Consider the following 25,238-nt stretch of genomic DNA (forward strand, 5'->3'; position numbering starts at 1 on the left):
ACTTGGCATTGAAGGAGCTCAGTTTTTATTCTGTCACAAATGAGCACTAAAAATATCCTGACTCCAAGTGAACTTCCGAAGTTTTGTTCCCGGTGAGAAACAAAGATACATCACCAAAGGGCAAGACTTCCAGGTAGGAGGTCCTTCTGCCTGTTCTCTGCTTGTGTACACAGTGTTATCCTCCTCTCTGCCTCCTTCCTCGTACAGGCATTACAGGAAGGTGACAGCCTCACTGTGTTATTGCATTAGTAGCTATGAAGGGAAATTGCATTTTGAAATGGGTGACATTAAAGTGAAGTGGCACCTTGCACTTCACACGGAGACAATTTTTGAGCAGAGAAGGAACTAAGGCGCGTTCCCAGAGTTAGCAGATCCTGGCCCATTTCACGTGACAGGCTTATTCATTCACCTTGTGCAACGAAGATCTAGGTCAAGAGACCGAGAGCATGAAATGGAGCCGCAATAACGCCTGGTGGATGGGCTACCAGCACTCCTGGGAGGCACACACCTCTGCTACAGGCTGCAGGAACCAGACGGGGGCAAAAAGCCCTTGAGATACCACGTCACTATTGAACCCCTGCAAACTAGGAGGCATGAAGGTTGCCTTACACGGTCAAATCTTTCTTCTTTTGTGGCCCTAAGATCGTGTTCAGAAGCTGTATGTCAGTTTAAAAAAAACCTACATTATGGGCAGCCCTTGAAAAACAATTTTGCAGTTTTGGAGTTTTTCCTCCACTCTTTCAATCATACTTACTTTCTTCTGTTTCATTCATCGTTCCTCTGTGCTGCAGCCAGTTCTCCTTTAGACTGAACTGGTGGAAAAAGGTTTTATTCTGTAAGGGAGTGGGAGGGGGGGAAAAAAAAAAAAAAAAAAGACAACAATGACTCTCTGCATCCCTGCCCTTTACAAAGCAGTAATTCACAGAACACATGAATTTGGCCCATACGTCTGGCCAAAAAGGTTTCTGTATAGGAAATCCACCCACCCTTTCTGGGGCCAGTGAACTGGGATATGCCTTACTAAATAATGGCCAAGGTGGGGATTTCGGAGGAAGCGGGACGTGCCGAGGCTAAGCAGCCTGCACAATTCAAGGTTCTCTGTAGCCATGTTCACAGCCCATTTCTTATATGCTTATTCTTATATATGTTTCCTATGTACCAATCAGCCTATTTAGCAGTTTCACTACAATCTCATGTTCTGCCTTCCACATTTCCACAGTAACATTTTAAGCTTATTACACACTTCAGCTTCAGCCCAGTAAATTTGACGAGCACAGCAATTCACCTCTGTGCAGTTTGTACGCCAACTTTCTCCAGCTGCACCTTCTCCCTCTGGTTAAATAGACAGATTCATGTTCCTCTCTTTCTTTCTCTGTCCCTGCCACAACAAATCCCCCCTTTGCTCTGTCTGCTTGACATCCATAGTCAATGCCTGTGCTCAGCCTGGTTTGCCCAGGTTGCTACATCTCTCCAGCCCGGTGGGGACATGCTCCCAGGCCTCTCCCAAATTCTGACATCTCAGAGCATCTTGTTAAGATGCTAATACTGTCACAGCCACTGCGGGTTAGCTCACGCAGCTGATATCGAGGCTGCACTGGCAGGGAAAAAAAAATTCTTTACGCAACATTGCAGGTCTAACCTCACTGATGTATCCTGTCATGTTTTTGGCCACCAGTCACTTTCAATTGAGAAGACAAGAAAAGAGAGGGAAGGGGGCACACGGGAAGGAAGTGAGATGATAAGTTATCTAGCAACCAGCAACAATCAGGTTCGCATTACCTTTCGGTGAGGCGAATACTCATCTACAGTGCTGAAACAAAAAGGAAAATCCAAATTATTCTTTCCAGCCAAAGATTAAGAAAAGGAAGTTTTAGCTATTACAAAGTTTACAACATCAGAAAGTCTTCAACATTAAATGGTGACCGCAGAATGGCTGCAAAGCTCCTTCAGGGAAAGCTAAGGGCACCTGGCTCAGCCAGGAAACTTTTCTGTGACTTGCACAATTGATGTAGCGAAAAGCAATGCTGCCAGCCCGCGAGCTGCTGGAGAACATGGACGCAGCTCAGGCCCCTGGGTAAGCAGGCAGGGTCACCCTCAGGACACAGCTCTTTCCACTTCCCCAATGGCCAAACCACAGAAACAAACTCCATTTGTTGGAAAAACATGCCAAGGAAATATCTTTTACCAATACCATAATTATTAGTAAAATAATAACCCTGAGACGACTATTGCAAAAGATATTTGCTTCGCAGTACTGCAGATTGCAGAGAGAGAATGAGAATGAATGTACCATCCGAAGTCACAGACTGCAGATTCTGAGGGAAATTTTGCCAGCTTTTCCACAAAGTATCACTCTACTTGCAAGTCAGCCCAATCAAAACTGATGTGAGTGACTGTTGAACCACACACACCACCCAACAAACATCAGAGAAGATTGAATAATCTAGCTTTAGTTTAAAGAAGAGATGATTTGTAAAAATGAATGTAGTACTTGTATCACTCAACACTTTATCTTTACTGAATTACAGCAAGATGACAACAAAAATAAATTACGGTCTAAATAAAAGGAGACTTGATCACAGATATAATCAATACTTACTGACGACGATGCATCCCAAGTATCTTCTGAAATTCTTTCAGTTCCTTCTCAAGAATGGGATATTCATACACATCATCTAACACATTCCTGTATATCGTCTACAAAATAAAACAGTATCTGCAAACATCTGATAACTCAAACATAAATCTAAGGCATCACATCAGTGGTCTAAATCAATTCAGGCACTAGCCTACTAAAACAAAATTCATCATTATATTTATGCAAGACCCATAAGGAGAGAATGTTCCTGTTTACATTTCCAGACTGGTCAATATTCAGCTTGCCTTTGGCAAAACACTCTGTATCATCACCAAGCGAGAGGGCAAAATGTTGACACTCATTAGTCTACAAACAGCAAGATTTAAAACTGCACTTGTGGCTGTTACACAAAATCTGGGTTAGGTCAGAAGAACACATTCTGAAGCATGAGAACTTACCACACCATCACCACTTATCCAAAATGATAACAAACAGACTCATTTGGTTAAGACTTTTAAAATGGAGAATGTTCTCCTTCACTTTTCCTCATGTTTGCATGCCTTTCAAATTGAGTTTCTGTCTCTCACAAACAAATAACAACATACTCCTAGTTGTAAACTAATAAATAAATAAATGCTACTTCTTACTTTTGGAGGAGGCATTGTCTGAATATCATCAATCAGGAACCTCAGTTAAATGTAAAAGACACTACCTCAGATAAGAGGTAAATAAACCGAATTAGCCTTCATGATTGAAATTGTAGGAAATATTTTCTCTATGCTTTTTCAGAATCTGCACATAGACCCTTCCTTTCCCTTCCAAGAAAATGAGGATCATATGTATAAACTGAGTCATCAGGTTTGCTTTAGCCCAATTAACACTCCTACATTCATAAATCTCAGCACAATTATTCCGGATTAGAATCCTATATATTGTTTTTGAATGTATAACTTCAACCACCATTAACATTACTGCTGTTTAATATTGCACAGAAGCCTCAAGCAGAGAAATTGTGTGGCAATACACAGTCACACACCTCCACGGCCAGAAAGACAAGCCCTGCGTCAAGACAGGTGCAATGCAGTGTAACCTAACTGATGTCTGGAATGATGTCCCCTTTCCAGTACAGCACTACACACCTACTACCAAACAGCAAAAATCCCAAGCTCTCGGCTTCCATATGCAGTGTGTCCTACTCCAAAAACAAAACAAAAAAAAACAAAAAAGGAAGCTCAACACTTTCTCCAAATTTAGTTCAATGTTTCATCCCTTTGTCTTGAGCGAATGGCTGAAGAGAGCAAAAAGGCCCTTAAGAAGATCGCCAGTTGCAGACAAAGAGTCTGCCATGAGGAAAGGTGGAACATCATGCAAAGCCTCCTAAAATACTTTCATCTTTCAACCAGCGGGGTGGGACAGGGGGGAACTCAACAACCAGATGGATCTCAGCTCAGCAATGACACGGCTATTTGCAAATTTACAGGGGAATTCTAAAAGCTTTTGGAACTCATCCAGAAAGATCAGAAGATCCTTGCTAATAAGTAAGGGCATAATTTTATTTATTAAAAATACATAAAGCTGTGCTGCTTTCCACGTGCACCTGACCAACACTGTGGAATAGCATTTCACTCCTCAGTCAAAGTAGCACCTCTTACAAGGACCACAAAACTCTCTCTTCATCCGTGATCCTCTGCATACCGACTGTAGACCCTGTTCTGGCAGACACGACCAGTGTGTCCAAGGACCTCCACGTCTTTGTAGGTTTCTTACCTTCCTAAATTTTCCCATTTTGTAGAGAGCATGGAGTTCTATAAGTTTCATATCTGAAAGTAATGTTTTTGACATTGAATGTATTGATATTACAGATTTTCTGTTCAAACTGACTATCTCTAAGGCATTCAAGGAAGACAGATGTAAATAATTTTATATTATAGATTTCATGGAGAAAATTTAAGTATGAAAAATTATGCTTTATAGATTTTGCTGTTGGGGCTTTTCAGACACAGTATGTTAATTAAACAGTGCTGAAATGCATCAGAAAGTGTTTCAATACCTTTAAAAATTGTTTTAAATGCTCATCTTCATGTAACCAGTCTTTGTAGAGAGAAGTCCACTGAGACACCAAATGCAAGACTTTTCGTTTCCTACAGGACACATCAGAGTCATCTTCTTTCCCTTGGTGGTTCTTAGCACAATAGGTACAGTAGGTTAAGGAACAAATATAAGGTCTCACTGAAACTTAAAAATTAAGTGATGGAAATGACTTTGCAATCATCTCATTTGCTAATGAAAGATTTTTTCACTACACTGCTCAGTTTGAAATGTTTTATCCTGTCTGGAGCTTTAGGAATTTCATCAAGTTTTTGGAATGAAATTCTCAGTAATAGAAATGTCAGTTCATCCTCTGTGCCAACAGGATTTTTTTCCTTTATAGATTAGAGAGGCGAGTCTATAAAAGTAAAATCAATTCAAAAGGAATTATACAATGTTGAGTCATATCTTTTCTGCAGAACCGGGAACGAACCTTTGTCCTGCACACCGATGCCAATGTGAATGTCTATGGGAAGGAGGACAATGCATCATTCACAACAACAAAAAAACCCAGGCAGAGGAAGGCAGTTTCTTTTTCCCTGCACAAATTACACTATGTGCAGAAATAACATTATTAAAATAATAATAAAAAAAAAGGTGAAAGAATCTATTTCCACCTTTGTTCTCTATTCACAAAGCAGAAACACCAAATGACAGAAGATACCCACTTTGTACATTTTTCCTGTCCCTTTGCTATTCTTTCTTTTATTAGGTGAAAAGATGATGTTTTCACCACAAGAGGAAAAAAAGAAAAAAAAAAAAAAAGAGGCAAGTTCATTTTATAGCTACAAGTTCATTCAAACAATACTCCATAGCTTATGGAAGTAGTTGGAAACACAAGAACAAACTTCTTTTATCTCAGAATAAGTTAGACTTATATACTCTATCACACGATAAAAGGAGCAGAGATTGTAGAATACTTCTTCATTTTTTCTCTTCATGTATTCTGAAATGTGTTACATAGATATAGGTATTCTAAGAATTAACATACAGGTCTGGATAGGTTTTAATCCCATTATAAGTGTTATTTTGTAACAGTTATAAAGGTTTATATATCTTTAAACAAAAACAGCAGACAAGATTGCATTGCTGCTATGAGTTACACATCTGTTTCAATACATCTTTCAAGCATTCTTGTGAAGTAAGTATGCACATATACAAATGTGTATGTTTTGGATACAGGTTTATTCAGAGGCAGCTTTAGCCTTGTACATTCAACTTCAGAGCAGGAATTTTCTGTTTATTGATTCCTCAGTTATGTAAACTGTAAATGTTTTAATAGATGAATGTGTATATATACATATCTCTTTATTTACAGGCACATGACAGTTAGGGGAACTCATATCCAAATTTGGATTTAATGTTTCCAGTTTGAATCTTTTCTTCCACAACCCATCTGAGTTAAAAAAAACCAATATAACCTGAACTTTGGGAAGCTACAGATTTGAATCTAATTCCAAGTATCATAAAACCTTATGAAAATTGGACTGGAGAAGAAGAGACCTTGAAAGATCAGCTAAACTAGCCCGTCCAAGTCCACCTAACTAGTCCACTCTAAGAGAGGCTCAAGTATACCCTATGTTATCCTTGGAATATATTTTCTAGTTTCTTCTTCCTAATAGTCTCCAGTATCAAAGATTCTACTCTCTCACACATTTTCCACTCCAGTGTTTCTTTTCTTAATGTAAAAAAAAAAAAAAAAATTTCCTAGTATCTAACATGAAACTGTCTTACAGCAATTTAATCTCACTGCCTCTTGTCCTGTCTGGCATCGATATGGGAACAGATTCTTCCCTTCCTCTTCAGGTACCGGAAAGATTGTCCCATTTACAGTTTCCTTTTTTTCAGTAAAACAATCCCAATTCTTTCAATCCTTCTTTGTAGGTCTTTTTTTCTAGAATATTGATAATTCCCATTGCTCTCTTCTGAAATTTCTCCTATTTGTTCATGTATTTCTTGGGGTGTGATGCCAAAACCCCAGGTGCAGTCCACCTTTTAAGCATGCCATAGTAAATATTAGACAATTGTTCTCTTTTCTCACTATTCTTACATGCAACCTCAAAATAATCATGCGGGCTTGTAGTTCAATAGTATCAATATGCAAAGAGTAAAACTAATTATCCCAGGCATGCAATTTACTACATTTGATATAAGGCTTGACAATATATAAACCTAGGTGTAACTGTGTGACCCCTGTTAACACAATACTTAATAGAAGGATATTGCCTCAGAAGCGCCTGGCACAAGTCATCAGTCGTCATGAAGACTGTGTACGTGAGAAGGAAGTCATCCAGGAGAGTTTCTGCAGATGAAGACAAAAAAGCCCAACAATACATTATTGAGAGCAGGAAGAGAGTATCTACTCCTGTTAGTGTGCATGGCAGGAATAGGACCCCCTCCGCCCCCAAAAAAGGTCCAAAACATACAGAATACATCAAACTTTAAGTTTCAAACAGTTAACAATATGTCGCCACTGCAGAGATCAGTTCCTTTAACAAGTACATCCTCAGTTCTCAAAGAACCAACAAGCACGAATGTGCGCAAAATAAGCCACAGTTCAGGAATCGGTAGGAAAGGGTCCTTATCGTGAACACCACCAGCCTGGTTGGCTCTGCTGCATGCAAAACAACCTTTCCACCAGCTAAGTTGTTCCGGAAATTCAGAAGAAAAGCTTTTAGTAATAGGAGAAAGAAAACTGCTATTGCTATGTGCTGTGATTAACATCTACGTACAGTAGTTGAGAACCATGAAATAAATATATTCAAATATTTAGCTGGTTAGTCTTGTAGACATCACTTAAGTGCTGAGGAGTTTTCTCTAAGGTGTACTTAATTACATTATGGAAATTTTTTTTCTCTGCTGACAGACTGTCTCTGCCCACTGCAGTTGTAGCACCTCGGGTTGTCAGGATGAACAGTACTGCCAGTTTGGATCTCAGTGTAACTTTCTCATTCCTCATTCCCATGCCACACTAGCTTTAGGATTTTTCCAAACCTCTACCACACGCAGCAGGGAGGCTGAAAGGACTGGGTTTGCTCTAGGATGAGAGGAGGGCTCAGGGGAAATCTTGTGGTGGTCTTCAAAAACCCAGTGGCACAGTAGAGGTAAGATCAAGCCAGACTTTTCCTGGAGGTGTGCAGCAAAATGACAAGGGGCAACCATCAGATACTGCAACAAAGGAAAATTTGTCTAGATACAAGGGATCTTTTTTCCTCCTGTGAGGAGGGTCAACCACTGGGACAGGTTGCCTAGGCAGACTGCAGAATCTCCAACATCAGATATATTCAGGGCTTGCCTGGGCAAAGCTCTGAGCACCCTGGTCTTACTGGACCTGCTTCAAGCAGGGGTTGGACCAGATGCCTTCACAGATCCCTTCCAACTGAAATTATTCTACAATTCTTAAAACAAATTTGCTTCCACTTTTAGTAAATTACTCCTATATGATGTGTGATCTAGGAATTAATTTGTATTTGGCTCACAATCAACAAAACCTTTAGCTTTCTGCAAACAGACAAGAGAATTATATTGGTCTTTTTAACCCCAAAATAAAAATGTTTGTGGGGTTTTTGTTTTTTTCTTCCCAAAATGGTAAGATTTTTTGAGGCGTTCCTGTTCACCATATTTCTTTGAATTCCAGCAGATATACTATGTTCCCTTTAACAAGAAAACAGGTTTGCACCTCCTGCTTTCTCAGATGAGAACAGGAACACGGACAGAGGCTGAACAATAAGAGAAGTAATAGCAGTTATACTGCAGAGCAAAAAATACTTTACCAGTACAAGTAGTTGCTACTAGTTAGTACCAGTTATGCAGTTGTGATTTAAGTGGTGGATTTACAACTGTAAAGACTTAGGGGCTGACCCATACCTCACATGGGGCTGAACCATATCTCACATGAAAAAGATAAGGCTGAGCCCTGATTTCCTTATCCTGACTTTCTCATTATTTGTTTGTGATTTGTTCCACCCCAAGCTAGTGCTTGTGTAGGTGTGTGCAACTGAGAGCACCCCAGCAGCGTTTCACACCAAGGCTGCAATTTCACAATAATTTAGACCAATTTCAGTTACAGCTGCCCTGGACCTCCTTGTCAGTAAATTATTGACCCCATAGCTGCGGTGCAGGATGGCAATAAGAATTCATCCATATATCATTCAAAGCCAGATACCATGTGGATATCACATGGATGGAAAGCTAATGACATCCCACCCTGTGAGCATGGGATTCAAAATACCTCCATTGTCTTTAAAAAAAAAAAAAAAAAAAAATAGATCTAGCTAGATCAATGCATTTAACACAGCTGGTCTAGGGGGGGAAAAAAAAAAAAAAAAAAAAAAGAGTCCTGATGTGAAGACGCATAGCTAAAACCCCTTGCATTCAGAAACAAAACAATTAAATTCTTTATATTTCACCAACATTGTTAAAAATGGTGGAAAGTATTATCTCTGTATAAAAAGAATATTTTGTCTCAGTAAATGAAAAGACATTGTGAACAGCTTGTTCTGTATCTGAAAGGTCATCTATTCATTCTGTTGCACATCTTTTGGATGATACAATGCAGCTATTAAAAGTTGGAGGTTTCACAAACATTTATTTGGAAACTGCTGTTCTTGGAGTCAACAACCACATTTTAGTTCTTGACTAAACTATGTGACTGTGCAGTGATCTTCAAGGAATCAAAGACACTCACAACAGATTATTTCCCCAATTTCCTACTCTGTATAGGTGATATCTGAGTTTCAGCAGTACATAGCCATGTGTTCAGGACAGAAATTAAATACTAGCTGAAGCAAAACAGGAACACTTATCAAAATTGTTCAAAATCGCATGATTTTCTGTTAATAACTGGTGTTAAAATACCAATTTAAAAGTTTATTTTTAATACCTGATCATTTGTTTTATAGATGTCTACCTTCAATTTTTCCAGCACCCCAAAGTGTTGGGGTATGAAGAAAGGCTGGTTTTGCTATGATTTGTGGTTTTTGCTTTTTTGCTTAAACTTTTTGCAAGAACTATGCCACAGATATTACTAATGCAATTCTCTCAAAAAAATTAATGCAGAGAAGATGAAAATTTTATGTTGGTTCAGACAGCTTACAACTGGTTTTAAGCCCTCTGTTTATCTCCCTCTCTCTGCATGCTCAAGCATACATCTATCTGTTCAGTCTCTGGCTTCTAACAATCTTCTCAAAACAAGGTATATCACTCAGCCGACTTAAAGTCGCACATATGTGGACAGAGTGATTTCCTTTTTCTTCTAAATGCAGAGGAAATGCTAAGAAGAAGAAAAGTTCACAAATGATGATTCCCATAGCTTGCATATAGGCTAGATCTCTTCAAATTGCCTCTGAACTTGTTTAGAAATTTAAACCCTAAAGGAATGTTTTGAACAAAAAAAGTCTGGATTCTACATGTGGTCCATTAATAACATCACTCATCCGTTAAATTACTTTAACAAGTAAGCAATGAAAGTGCTTTTGCTAGATTAAATATCTATTACCAGACGTCACCTAAAGACTTTGCAATAATATTCGTATTTTAAAATGCCTGCACTAGCTTGTAGGTATTTCCCTGAAGTCCTACTGTTCACTGTAACTATCTTCTGTATTTTCTTCCTAAATGCACTGTAATTTAAAATCATTTCAGAATGGTTTTTCATGCCATAGCAAGGACACAAAACCTGAGGGTGTACTGATTCTTCGAAAATAATTTGTTCCAAACAAACAATTGCACACTTCTCAGATACTGTTGGACATTAATACATGTCCAGAAATAATGATTTGCTGGTCTTAACCTGCAAACAGAGAGGAAGGCTAAGCATGAGAGAATTTATTCACAGCAAATTTTTCATTCTGTATTACTAATGGCCACTAAGAGCAGTAAATTTGAATGAGGAAGGGCTCTATGTACAAGTTGGGCTGTTAATTGTGAACAGAAGTCTTTCTGGGGTTTTTCTGTATAGTCACAGTTGATTTAAGAGTTAAAAAAAAAAAGAGGCAATTCCAGTCAAATCATTAATTATTTACAGTGCACCATACCCCCACTCAGAATGGCAGTGAAATGCATACCTCTGCTTTTCAATTTTACTCCGTGTCCCAGTTTCTGCATAAATTTGTGACCACCTTCCCCATTATTCCCATAGAAAAAGTTTTTCTAGTATTTGTAGCAAACAGGGAGAATAAAATGCACGGTAATAGCTGGAAAAGGAAAACTCCCATTGGAAGGGAAGTCTTTGTGCAAAAGCCTGTGATGCTATGCTATTTTTTTTTAATTTCTCTTCTTCATGAATTTTTTATTTAATCATTTTCTTCTAGCCATCAATCTAATTTTTCTTTGTTCCTCACAATTTTCCTTTATTTGGCTAAGCAATTATTACAAAGTATGCAGTTAGCTTGCAGCTATGGAATATTTCATTTCAAAGACAATTTCAAGCATTTTAAAGCTTCATTAAGACATGCAACAGAACCAGCACGAGTTCAATGGGCTCCTGCTCTTGCAGCTCTTTGGGGGCAGCCTTAGGCAGTAATCTCACCACGTCAAATGTGTGCGAGTACCATAGGCATAAAAATAATAAAAAAGCAGGCAGTGTGCTTGTTTGTTATTAAATAATCAATTCACACCAGCTTCTGCTGAGACAGTTTCTCACGGGCTGTGTCTGTCCCCTCCTTTCCCCAGGTGAAATAAAGCAGCGTGGACACCAGCTTTACTGGGAGCAGTTAGTACCGCTCTTCCCATCTTTCTGTGATATCCAAGTCCTTCTGCAAGATACAGTCAGGGTGGCTGAGGGATGGAAGAACGTGGGATGTTCTAATCCATGTGAATTACCCAGGGAACATTTGCTTTCAGCTAGTAACTAAAGGACCCAGCAATACGTCTACAAGAGAAGTTGCAACTGTATTGCATGTATAAGGTGATGACAGCCAACGGCAACGACGGTGTGTTTGGTGGGGAAGGGGGATCTAGAGTCCCAAATGGTCATATATTTGGATAAACAACACATCATATATTCCCATGTACTTAAAAAAATCCAGAGGATTCCCTGCTGCTTGCCATGTGCCCACTTACCTCTCTAAGCAGATCACACCCTTTCTTTCCAGGAGGGCAACTCTACAAATCCTAACTCAATGTGAGGGCATGCTTTTAAATGCCAGGAGGGTAGAATGGGTTTCTCACATGGGTTTACACACCAAATTTGATTTTCCAACGGTTTCTTTTCTCCCTTCTCCACCCTCTTCTCTAGGCAGGGTATCAATCACTAAGCCTTAGGACAGAAATGAATACAGATCTGTAGCCAGACATCGTTTGTGGCGCACATTTAACAAACCAGGACAGGCAGTACACTTCATGGTGTTGCCATGTCTAACACCTGCAAGCTCTTCTCAAACTTGAGCATTTTCTTAAATGTGGTACCACAGTGGTACAAGGCATCAGTGGAGCAGTCTCACATTAAGAACTTGTTACATAAACATGAAAAGAGACTTAATCTGAAGGAAATGCCTTTCTCAAATGGAGTAAAAGTTAAATTCTTTCTATTAAATATATTTGAGGACAGTCTTTAAAAAGCAGATATTTCAGTTTAGCTGTCTTATAGAATGAGTAAAGAAGGAAAAGTAGGGAAATATTCCAGTGTTACAGATAGATACACCTCCCTAACTATCCACCTAGCAATCTGTAGGTCCACGTATTATTTACTAGTATGCATGTGCACCAAACAGGGTCTTTAGACCATCACAGCTAAAACAATACTGTATACACGTTTACATTGCAAACATGTTCAATAGCTCAAACTGCATTCAGAATATACCTATTGCTCTATTGCTAAAATTAGACACCCTGTCCAGTTAAGCCAGATATAATAATTCCTAATGCCAGTACTGAGTCATTAATCCCTTTATACCCATAAGAAGAGATAACTTGAAGACAAATTCCAGTTTGTCCTGGTTTTCTGATCACCCTGTTAGATCCTCAATAGTTTTTGTTTTGCTGCTTCTCAATGGCTACCAAAAAAAAAAAAAAAAAAAAAAAAGTGAAAAATAAGCCAAACAAGTCCTCCCACTTTTGGTGACAAACTGTGATTGCTGAGGTGACAAGAACCATTCTCTGTTTCATATCAGACTTTACAGGGCAACTTTTCACACCCTATCGTTCCCACTCTATAGCATTTCTGTTTCCATGTTCTTTCTTTGCCACTACATGCTTATTTAAGTATTAAGAAAAAATAAAGCTATGCAAAACAAGGTCAAGAGGATTTTAAATATGCAATGCAGAAACCTTTTTTCTTATAATTAGCTGGTTTACAAAAGGTAACTTCCTCTATACAGAGGAGTATAAACATATAGACACTGTGCATATAGACTCTATATTCCTTTATCTGCAGATTCCTTTATCTGTATCACGAACTGTTAGTTGAGGAGAGGGTACTAAGAGAGAAATCTATTAAACTGCAAAGGAAAACAACTCATCTGTTGGTTTTTTTGTTGTTGTTTGTTTGTTTAAAAAAAAAAAAAAACAAACTTATCACTATTCTGAACCCAAATCTCTTCCACTTGCACTGTACAAATCCATTGTGAATGGCTGTGCAAGAATTACCAGAAAGATTTAAGGGTTTTTTCAGACTTGTATTCCACACTAAATCGGATTATAAGAAAATATAGATAAAGTACTGGAATGCAAGTCTTTTTCCACTTTATGCAAAGTAGCTATTCAGCTTTTTCCAAGGATTTGGTGGAGGAGGCCAAACCTGTATGGAGATCAGGGGCGGGGGGAGGAAAAGAAAAGATTGTCTGAATGAACAAGCCACTGGAATTCACAGTTAACTCATAGGTTAAAACTACTCTTACAGCAATTTCATGGTGTCAGTTCGGCAACCCTTACTCTGCTACACAGGAGTTGCAGCTTTCACTATGAGTATGAGAGAATTAAGCTGAGTAAAAGGATGAATTCAGTATTCATGTACTGAATTAAAAATATTACTCGGTCAACTCTCTGCTTTCCAAGCTGAGGAAATGGCTAAACGCCCTTACTGCTCAATATATCTTTCAGAAACATACCAAACAGAAGGAGATCATACAATCTTCTTCATCCTGAAGCATGTTAGAACCTGACTATAATGTATTGGTGGGCAGCGTGTAGGAACTCCAGCAGCATGAAATGTGAATGGGGGTTACACATGCAGTTTTCAAACATCAATGCAAACTCCGAGTTTTGTGCATTAATGAGACCTCTTTGGAGTCGGGGCGGGGGGGGGGGGGGGGGGGGGGGAGGGGGGAGATTTTTTGAGAAAGACAAAGACGGAGAGAGAAATAAATGTATTTTAGACAACATACAACAAATTCTAAAACTCTTTAGCTATGCCATTTCCCATTTGTGATTAAGGCAAAGACGAGGGGATGACCATATGTTCAGCTCCTGACATCCCCTTATGTTAATAGACTTATCAGTATTAGCCAGAATTCTGAATTTAAAAATCACCAACAATTTCAAAATTTGCTCTCATTTACATTCACTGCATCATCCCTGTCTTGCAGGACCAGCCACTTCTCTTTAACATTCAGCGAGGCTCATCCTCCAGAGTATATTTGGGGAAAAAAAAAAAGCCAAAACCAACTGTATCCTTTGGGGTTTTTATCTCCCTGTCTATGACTAAAAAGCAGGGCTCAATAATGCTAATGCACCTTATGACTTCAAAGCACATACTGGAAATATTTTTTTTAAGAAAATATTCACTGATGGGGTTAGCAATACCATAACTGCTCAGAAACAGTTAAAACTTGCATTTCTCACAATCATCAAGAAAAGCAGCCCTATGAGATGGGGTTACAGCTGGGCAAACAGACAGATGAGCTCCCTGTGCCTGAGTAAAATGGATGATGATTACTTACTATTCTATAGGGAATAGACATTTTTTGCTATTTTAAATATTCACTCACTGAGTTCAAATTAAACTAAATGAGGGCTACAGCACAGCATTTTCAAGTTTTTCAGCCTCTCAGTGCTGAAAGCTCTTAAGCTTGATAAATTCTTGTCACCCCTCTTGCTCCTTTCTGTAAAATGAGAAAAATTATAATCAAACCTCAAGGCAGACACTGCTACATGTAGAATTTTTGCATGTTTTGGTTCACATAATACTATGCAATGCTCTGAAACCTTTCAGCAGTGGAAATGCATGTCCAGCCAGTTGTAGTTGTAATCAGAAAATTGCTTGTTCTGCAGAAACGGAAAAAATGATTTGAGGGCGACTCTTTTCAAAGATAGGAGTTTCTCAATAATCTGTAATTCCACAGCAATTTACAAAAAATGTCAGGATGTCTCCGAGTACAAACAGCAAATGCAAACTGCTATCATTACTATTTGATCTAGCAAGATATTGCTCACGTCTGGGAGGGTGCCGAGTGGTCCTGGATCTCCACTGAATCCAGCAGATGGCAATGGCACTCAGGACCTTGCAGGATTAGGCCTTAATCCTTAAACCCTCTAAAAATGCTATGCCACCATGGACACAGCATGAAGCAAAAAATGAAAATTATATTGAGAAAGAAAGGTCAATGGAAAAAAGAATATCGATATATAATTTGCTGCTAATGTATTAAAACAATTATAGTAGTTATGTCATCTAACCACTGAAGCACCAAGAAATCAATGCACAAAGGAATAAAGAGCAAGCCATTTATTTCTGGTGCTAGGTTAGAAAAAGAAAATACATAAGGGCAAGATATTTAACCTGTACAACCAGAATTTTTATTAGAGCACAAAAATCAGAACTAGGCATGATTTCTAAGGTCATCTCCCTGAGATTTCTGGCAGTATTTTAACATCTGCAGAATGAATCAAACACATTCTGTCTGGTAAGGTCAAAGATCCTCCTAAAGCCGCATTCCAGTTGCTGCTATCACATGTATTGGAGCAGTTTCATATTTTGTTTGAGGGACAAAAAGCCCTGAAACCACAGGCAGAGAGCAAATGTCAAACTTGTCTGGCTTTAATGAGGCACTAATTTTTCCACATAGAAATCTGAAGCTCTTTTTTTTTTTTCCCCAGGTAGGAGGGAGCCCTGGTGATTAATGTGCAGCTATAATGGTCGGGGTTATTTGAAATTATTGGACAAATCCACTACGCCTTATACATTTCGAAGTATTAGAAATACTGCCTATAGCAGTCACCCTAAGATATTGCCACTTTTTGTTAAAAAAAGCCCTTGACTACTGCAACTAAAACACTCAAGCTTTCCATGCCGTGAAACTTTACTTGACAGTAAACTGAGGTATTTTAATGTGAAGTCCTCACACAAGCCCCGCTGCAGAAGGCAGCCGCTCCTTATTTGCATCAGGCATCTCCCAAAGTACTTTAGGAGAAAAACTCACCCTCTCTTTCCACAGATTGTTTAAAATAAGCCAGCCAGGCCAGGATTGCCTGGAGCAGCAGGACGGAGGATAAAAGATTTCATGGTTCCCTTTCATCCTTCTGCCCGGGGTCCAGCTGCCTGATGGGGCAGAAGCGCCGGGCACGCAGCAGTAACAGCACACGGGTTTTCACCCGTGTTTTTTTAAAACCTCACGGGTTTTCACCCCCAGCAGACACGCCGCCTGGCACCCACTCACTTGCATGTCTCGGTGAAAGTCGTATGAGCAAGTGCAAGGCAAGTTTCTACTTTTCTGCTTCTATCTTGCACCTGGACTTCTTTGCATCCCTGCCATTACCCTCTTCTCCAGGCACCCAAAGAGATGCAATGCTCTCCAGCCCGGACCCCTCAATGACACAAATTCCAGGTGCCACCGAGAGCTGTCACTGGCTCAGTGGGGCCACTCAGAGCTTTTAGTGCCTGGTGGCAGCGCAGCCCTTGCACACACAGCTGTCCTCCAGCGACAGACAGCAGCGCACACGACAAGGCTGCCTCACCTGCCCCCTCTGCCGCTGCGAGCCTGGTCCTGCCAAGTGGGTGCCATGAGTTGCTCATGGCTGCTCAAGCCTTTTCCCAGGTCCAACAGCTCAGCACACATTTGAGTCTAAAGGGAACTCTAGACTAGACGTTCGACTTCCAGAAAATTAATATCATGGAAGATGTACTTAATCTTCATTCTTTTCATCTTTGCTGTCCGACACTCATATGGCATTGAAGAAGAACCAAGTTTCAAGTTCAGCATGTCTTTCTCATCGCTGAATTGGAAAATCTACTCCTAGGAAACAGTAACCTTCAGATTTAATATTATATATAAATATTAAAATATCATCACATCTTCAAAAAAAGATTGAGAGTTCTTAATTTTTGGGTCTTCAACTTGAGATACTTTCAAAGAGCCTACTTTTCAGTGACATTTCTGAGAACACGAACCAAAATTTTCTGTTTACAACCCAAACCCAACATCTATATGTATTCAAAACAATCTTAATTGGCAGTATTTTCAAATACATAATAAGTTAAGACTATTAACCCAAAAAGTTTTAACTTCAGTACCTAATGATAGGCTCCAAAATCTGCTGTATTTGGACAATATCCAGTCCAGCAGATTACAACGACTACAGGATAGTGACCAGAATACATTCCATACTGGTACATAATAAGGATAAAGGACAGGTCAAACCACACATGGCAATGCCACATCTAAAGCTCTGCAGGTCAGGTGCAATGCCTAGACTTCAGTGTGCCGTGTTATCCCAAGCACCTGCTGCTAACTGCTTTCCATACCAACCAGAGGGATAGGTCCCTTAAGGGAACAGAAATGTACGGATCCGCACTGTGTATTTTTAGAAGTGTTTAGCAAGAAGCTTTGATCTATTATTTTCCCCCTACAAAGCAGCAAGGGGAAATTTCTTTGTGCTTCGGCCCAGGGAAGGAGATATAAGTAGAATCTCGTTTGCCCCTGGGAGCCAAATTATCATAAATATGCTAAGCAGTGCAAGCTCCCCAACATGTGGCTCTGGAGCATGTGCAGTAAACATCACAGCGACTCTTCAGGGAAGCCTAGCACGACAAAGCCTCCACTGGCAAAACGCTCCTGGCTTCTGTAGATTTGGCAGAACTGCCTACAAAGGGAATGATGGCGTTTTCATCTGAGCAAGAATGCTTGGATTTAGGCCAAATCTCTGCATAAGATGGCAATAACATGCACTAGACTAACGTACAGACCACTGACTTCTTGCAGCAGGTGAAATAGCAATGCATTTGGTGTCTTGGGTTGCACAGACTAGGTTAGGGTCTTGCAGCTGTAGCCCACCGTCATGTAATGTCAAAAGCAGCGACTCACTTGCCAACATCTTCCGACATATGGAGACAAAAGGCCCAGCAAAGGTGCTGCATGGCTGTGACGTGTTACAGGCTCTGCTGGGCAGGGGGCAAGGAGGAGGAGGGAACACATCTTGCAAACCTCATAGGAGACCCGACAGTCTTTAGCATACTGCAATCTCACTGCAGCGCTGAAGGATGCCACTTCCAGCATTTTGCCCCAGGGTGTACAATACTTCAGGCTGATGGACACAGACCGCTCAGATACCTCTGAAATAACTTATGCAATATCTAAACACCTACAACACACAGCGGAGACCTCCTTGTACTGGGAGGGGGGTAGCAGGAGGCACACGACACCCAAAAGAACCCAAAAACCAAACAGGGCCATACTTGCATCTTGTATTTCTCACACCTGCCTTCCTCCCCACCCCCCGGGGCAGTGAAGCACGGCTTCACAGCATAAAACCATAACAACAAGCATCAGAGCACTCATAAGGCAGCTGCATTTTGCTTCCCCACGTGGTGAATGGGTTCCAAAAAAACCTGATGCGTTTCACGATGGTGGTGTTAAAACTCAATATTACATTAATTGTAGACTTATTTACATGATATATGTCCTTAAATTATGAACCTGAAATTGTACTTGCTATACTGAGACACCCAAATCATTCCAGTGACAGGTTACCATGTAAATTAAAGACAGCTTTACTCCTCATTATTACAACTTAATGGAAGACAGCAATAAAAAAATGCCTCGTACATAGTCTGTGTATGTATTAAGAACATCTAACAACTTCAAACTATTGGGTTTGTCAGTACAACCCTGTACTGACAGCAGAATGAAAGAAATAACAAATGTTCTTGCTTGCACGGTTTAAAGATCATAGGGGGGTAAGACAGGAGGAACAGACATCACCTGGAGTTCAGCTGCTTGTAAGTATTAAAATACCTGCATGGGCATAATTCCCTGTGGCAGCAGAACTGTGCTCTTGCGCAAGGACCTTCGGCTGCTTGCAACACACAGTAGTTCGACATTACACTTTTAAGAAAGAACGCCTTTATTTTGATAATTTTCAAATTATTTTCACTCATTGGGGAGCTCAGCGTTAGATCCTTGATTCAGCCGTACCATAATTACTCAGGGATTTTATTTGATGGCCTTGCTTATTTCAGTTAAATAAAGCAGGGATATTAAGCAATTACTGGATGAAAGCCCAGTGGGGTAATTTTCTAAAGGTGTATATTCACTTCTGCCGTTATTTCAGATTTTTAGTGCTATTTATTGATTTAGTCACATAAAATACACCCAGAAAACAGCTTTCAGATACATATAACTTTGGACTGGTATAGCCCAGCTTTCTTTTCCAAGTCTTATGAGATACTGGATCTGTCATGCACTAACTGGAAAGCATCTAATGGAAGAGATGCATTCTGTATCTTTTAGAAATTGTTCGGTGTTTACCCCTTCATCAACACTGCCAGCTGTTCCTTGGACTTCCACGGGGCACAGAGGAATCTCCTTGGCCAAGATGTAAACCGTACCTTTCTGCACAAGCATACATTAATCCAATGCAGTGTTTAGGATAAAGGTAAAAATGGCGAACTGCAGTAACAGATAGGATACTGTATTCAGCTGGGCCTCTTGGCTCATCTGCTCCATGACCATGTTTCACTACATAACAACACCTGGCCGTGACTAGTGCTTGCTGCTATCTTTCATTTCTATAGCTTTTTGGCCATAAGTGCCAGCATGGTTTCTGCAAAACATGCAAGCTTTATTTTTCCCTTGTACAGAGAAAGGGAGGCAGACACAAGCCCAGCAACAGCACTAGCTGAGGCTGGAGGTACTTGCCAAGGCTGAGAGTACAAACCCAGTGTCCTCACTCCGGTTCTGCTCATCTTTCTGTGGTCCCACGCAGACAATACCAGTGCATTTGACCTCCTGCCAGTGAGGCCAAAACCACCAAATGCGAGATTCAGAGGGTGATCCCATTGCAAATCACCTTTCCCTGTCAAATTTCCAAACCCTTTTCAAATGAAATAGGCTAACAACAGCACACTTTCTACTTTCCTTCAGCATTTCTTTTTCTTTCTTGTTTCCAAAGGAAAACGGCTTTTGCAGCTTAACTGCCTGTCCAACTGTCTGTAAGTCTTGCTCTCTTATCACTGTAACCTTTGAATCTGTTGACAAATTTCAACCAAATTTGAGACAGGGCAGCAAATTCTCAAAGACACTATGTTCCTATAAGTAATGGGAGTAAGTGCATCTGTAGAAGAAAGAGAGAGACAAATTATTGTCTCACTGAAGTAAGGGCTGCCAGGTAAGCACAGCTATGTTTGTGGACATAAAATACCTCAGCCAAAGGAGATGTAGTGATAGAGCCTCAAGCTGCCACTGGTAGGACTGGGCTTTTTTGATTAAAAGATACAATCTATCTCAAACACTGGGACTACTAGCATCACTGAGATATCCTCCTTATTTAAAATTCTGCAAAGTGGGTCCATACCCAGTTTCTCTAACAAGGCTTCCTGTCACTGCTGTTCCCATATCTCTGCTGCACCAGGTTGCAGCAGACCTTAGCAGACCCTAAAATTTAGGTCTTCTCTTAGCAGACCCTAAAAATTCCCAGGGCAGAGCACTGTCTCTTACTTTGTGTTTGCATAGCACCAGTCACAGACACTGTGGCTTCTGAATGCCTGTATATATGTAAAATGATAACTCATTATCTTTCTGTATTTGTTTCTGTAAATAAGGTTTTTTTCATTAAACTGCTTTGCTTATTCAGTTAGTCATTAAGGCCAATTATAAAAATCCATTTTTAATTTTTTTTTCTTACTAAGAAGCAGTATCCTTTCTATATCATCCTTGGCTAGTCTATGGAAAAATCTTCAATTACGTGATGACAGTCTCCTTAAACAGACTGCAATCACTTGTCCGTGGCTGCAGGCCAGTAAACACTTCTGCTAGGTGTAACACCACCTATAGCTTCTTTCAGGTTACAAAATAGTGAGCATGTATTTATTTTTACTAAAGAGTGCCTGTCAGAGAAGGTAGCAAAGCATCTTAAAGGAATACTCTGAGGATTACGTACCACTGTTCAGCTAGCTAAATACTTCCTATATAAGAACATATATTTAAAAGCAATTTTCCAAATCAGTTTTTAGAAACACATCGCCGATTACAGTAAATATACAGGAGCTGGAATCAATTCTGTTAGGAGCTGCTGTTTTAAAGACACAGCAGCCCACGTCCCAGAAGGACAATGAAGTATAATATGCAAGCTCATTTAATCACTGTATCCAATTACAAGGAGGAATAAATCATCACACACATGCCTATGTCTGAATTTTAAAAAGTAAATAAATCATTCAAGCCAAATGCTGTGAATCTCTGGATTCACAGATTAGCAGGGGAAGTGGTGCATTCACTTCCCATTTGAAATGAGAGTATCCAAAAACTATTAAAAACATCTAATTATTTTAAGATAAATACAAAAGCTGCCTTTTTTTTGTTCAGTTTGGAGCTTGATCATAGAGAGCTGCCATTCTCTGCCATAGGGAACACAAAATCCTGACAAACATTGACCTCAGCGGAGCTTGTATATTGTCTAATGACAGACTTTCCTAGTCTCTCTGCCCTGATTCATACCCAGGACTCCCCTAAGTCACAGGGCTTCAGAAGAGGAGCCTCCTTGCCAACACTATGAATAGCAGCACTTTGGGCAACTGCTCCTGCCCTTTGCTGTGAACTCCCTCATCCCAGACCTACATGACTGTACCCTCTAGGAGGATGTGAATGCTCTCCACTTGTCAAGAAAACCCAATACAGTGGTTTCTTGGAAAGCTGATGTCATTTTCATGTTTTTCAGATACTTTTAGAAAATTGTTATTAAAGATTTATCCTTCTTTGTAATCAAGAACATAGCTGTAAATTCCCAAATTACATCTTACTAACCTTGATTCCCTGAACAAATTTCCAATCCTTTAAACTGAGATGTTAAATCAAATGCCCTATGGCCCATCTGCACATCAAAACCCTCACCCAAGTAGGGAGATCAGATTCTCATTAATACTAACACAATCTGTATGCACACATCAAAGAAGAAAACCTGCTCAAAATATTTACACAAGCTGCACAAGCAACCCTTAAGATGTGCCTAAACTTTTGCCTAGAGAGATGGGCCATCACGCTGGAGACTTAAACAAAATTTGCCTCAACCCAGTGACACCACACCAAGATAGACCTCAGAAAAATGCTTTCTTGCTGCTTTGCAAAGGAAAAATACTGGGAGAGTAGTGAAGGTCTGGGGAACGCATGGGAGAAGCCCAGCTTCAGCTGGCAGAGACCCTCCCCTGCCTACAGGTTTAGACTTAGCTTGCCCAACATGCCCAGGTTTCCCAACTGACCACATCCCAAAATCTCCATGTGTATGCTTTGGGGCTTCTGCCCAACCCAAACCTCAGGGGTCCAGGAAGCAGGGGGACCCCACGATGGCAATGGCTCCCCAAGGTCTCACACTGCCCTGGGGAAGGGCTCCCTGCCCACCGAGCAGCCCCGCTGGGCAGAGCACACAGCCCCGGCACAGACACCGTCTTCAAAGCATTTGCAAGCTGTGTGTGGCCCAAGAGCCCCACACCACTGTCACAAGGAGAGCAAGGAGGGACCAGAGAGCATCCCTTTGGTTCCCAAGCCCTGCTCGGGGGGACATCCCATCTCTGGGTCAGCGAGGAGCCCCCAGCACAGCCAGGGCTGCTTCCTCGCAGTCAGGCTGGGCTCGAGCAGGCCAGAGGTCTGTGTGTTTGCCTGTCCTAAGAATTACTCAGCCAGCCCTACGTAGCCTCTTTGTTCGTCCCCATGCAGCTGAAGGTGGAGGTGAGGAGGCGTTTCCTCTGCCGGGAGTGGGGTGCATGTGTGCGTGCTGGATTTCTAAATCATCCAGTTGTTGCCTCCCTGCCACTGCTTGCTGGCACATACCAGGATGGAAATTTTCCACCTGCCCGTTACGGTTATCTCTACAGACAGCAATGCAACAGTAAGAAAAGAAGCTGTAGTCACCTTAATAGGCAAAATGTTTGCATTTGCCAGTTATTGGTGGTTTCCATGCTTTGGGGCAACGCTGCACGCTCACTGCTGCTTTAAGACTTTGAATGAAAACCCCTTGACAACAGGGATCTGACAAATGCTATTTGTTTGTGGTTGTTTTTCACTGTTGTTTGTTTGCTTCCAGCTTGTGGCTGTGCATCCCCCATGATGTACTAACAGCAACAACAAACAAAATCCCATGGACAAGGCTCCTATCGGGGCGGGGAATGAAACCCAACAAGGGTTTCATTATTGTATTGATGCCGGGGCTCTGAATTCACAACTGGGAAAGAACAAAAACAGTATCTGGCTTTCTGGTTTTAGAGGCAGTGGTTCCTAGAGAGAGGTCACCAAGCCCTAAATCCTAAGAAACAGGGGTGGGGAGAGTTAAAGAAAGGCTGCTTGGGGAATCGGTAGAGCCTTCTGGGCAGCAGGAGGAGGAGGGATAATGGCAGGAGGGGGATGCAGGGTGCAGAAAAAAAGGAAAGAAATTGAAAAGCACTAGAAGGTGAGGTATAAAGGCCTCTAGCAGTCCCAGGTCAGACAGCATGATTTCTCCATGATTACATCCCTGATTCTGGCAATTTGTATCTCCATCAAGACTCAAGTTCAAGCAAAGGAATAAAATCACAATTCATCCCAAATGCTGTCACAAGAAAGCCTAAGTTTTTTATTATTAGCTTCCATCAAAATTGGATCCATCAATGCTGCCACTTTATTTACATTGATCTATTTTCCTCGTCCTCCCACCCTCCAATTTTTTTGCCCTCAGTGTCCTTGAAAACAAGCCGTCACATTTTCACTTCAGAGAGAGGGTACTGATTTGGTTTCAGAAGGATCTCACAAGCGTTTCTGAACGGAGACAAGGTTATCTCATGATCTCAGCCTGGCTCAGGAGACAGCAATGAGAGCTGCTGCCACAGGACAACTCACATCAGTATCTTTCACCTTGTCTAAAAGATGGGACAAGTAATTTACTTTATTGCAGTAACTAATGCTATTCCGAAAAGCTCTTTCAGCTAGAACCAGCTATACTCTGTGAGGGTAACTGACATCTCACGAGAAACCTTTGGCTGTCAAAGTGCTGTAATTCTATTCCTGTTTCAATCTCCAAAAGGATCAAAATTGACGTTAAAAAAAAAAAAAAGGGATTGTCTCCAATGCCAACCACACAGACTCTCCTAAAAGGTTTTATATACCCCAACTGATACCAAACTGGATCAAGCCTTTCCTTCTAAAAAAGCTACAGCAATTTACAACCTGTATTATGAGCTTACCGACTGCAGTTAATGCACAAAGCTTTTGAATTTATGCCAAGCGCACTCTGCTCCATTATCTCCTCTTTAGACAGGCACCTCCCCTTTCACAAAAGTATTCCTACTACAACCATCTATTCCTACACCCAACAGCCAATCTTCTGACTTGCCCACTAAAATCAAAACCCAGCAAGATAACATAAACCGCAGCAGAATCCCCCGCCAACCTCATGCAGCACACAGCAAATCTGGCCTTCAGTAGCTGCTGCCACAGCTGCTCTTCCCCCTCTTTCTTCCTTGGACATGACAGAGAAGGCAGCAGCCAGCGTTAGGGCAAGGCAGAGCCGGGCTCCGCTGCAGTTGATAATCCGGAGCGTGTTGGCACCAGTTTGCCAATGCCACAGACAGGTTTTCTCAAGCAATAGCATTTATTCAACTACACAGCAAGCAGAGGCATTCGGTGCTGTAATGCAGCCCAGGGTTGGCGGCTATTAAGGGAGATCTTAAGAGCCTGCAGAAAGTCTCATCAGGCACTATGCATGGAGAAACAGCCAGAAATCTCTTCCAATTTATGGTTCACAAATAGGTCTTGGGTTGTGGCTTTTTGTGCTGAATTTCCCTGGGTGTCCTCTCAGCACAGGGATTTACAGAAAATGGTAAGGTGATAAAGAAAGCGACTGCATCAGCACACTATACAGCTAAATATCAACAGTAGTAACAGGCAGTAGTAAAGTAACGATAATTGTAGTTTGGCTATAGCCAAAACCAGCCCCTCTCCTGCTCACAAAAAGACCGAGGCTGCTACTTCCATAATACTGTGAAACCGTTTGAACTCGGGGCATGTTAAGAAGGATTGCGGGGGAAGGAGGAATTAACAGCATGAGAGTAAATTTAGTTCACAAGGGGAAAAAAGCAGCTTTGAAGAACATTTCTTTCAGATTCTTAATACACAACCTCAAAGCACAGGTCTTCAGTGAATCCATCCTTCCACCCCGTGGGCAGGGAATGAACACG

At 40.8% G+C, this 25,238-nt stretch overlaps 1 protein-coding gene across 1 annotated transcript in view; it reads right to left on the reverse strand.

Moving 5' to 3' along the window:
* RAPGEF5 (Rap guanine nucleotide exchange factor 5) overlaps positions 1 to 25,238 on the reverse strand; it is a 168,669-nt gene that overhangs the window by 31,545 nt on the left and 111,886 nt on the right. The window contains exons 12-16 of the mRNA XM_075492975.1: positions 6,890 to 6,968; positions 4,629 to 4,773; positions 2,600 to 2,697; positions 1,780 to 1,810; positions 755 to 833 (exon numbers count right to left, since the gene is read on the reverse strand). Coding sequence (XP_075349090.1) covers positions 755 to 833; positions 1,780 to 1,810; positions 2,600 to 2,697; positions 4,629 to 4,773; positions 6,890 to 6,968 — 432 coding nt within the window. The remainder of the gene's footprint in view (positions 1 to 754; positions 834 to 1,779; positions 1,811 to 2,599; positions 2,698 to 4,628; positions 4,774 to 6,889; positions 6,969 to 25,238) is intronic.

This window comes from Mycteria americana, chromosome 2, assembly GCF_035582795.1.
Source record: "Mycteria americana isolate JAX WOST 10 ecotype Jacksonville Zoo and Gardens chromosome 2, USCA_MyAme_1.0, whole genome shotgun sequence".
In the NCBI taxonomy this organism is placed as follows: domain Eukaryota; kingdom Metazoa; phylum Chordata; class Aves; order Ciconiiformes; family Ciconiidae; genus Mycteria; species Mycteria americana.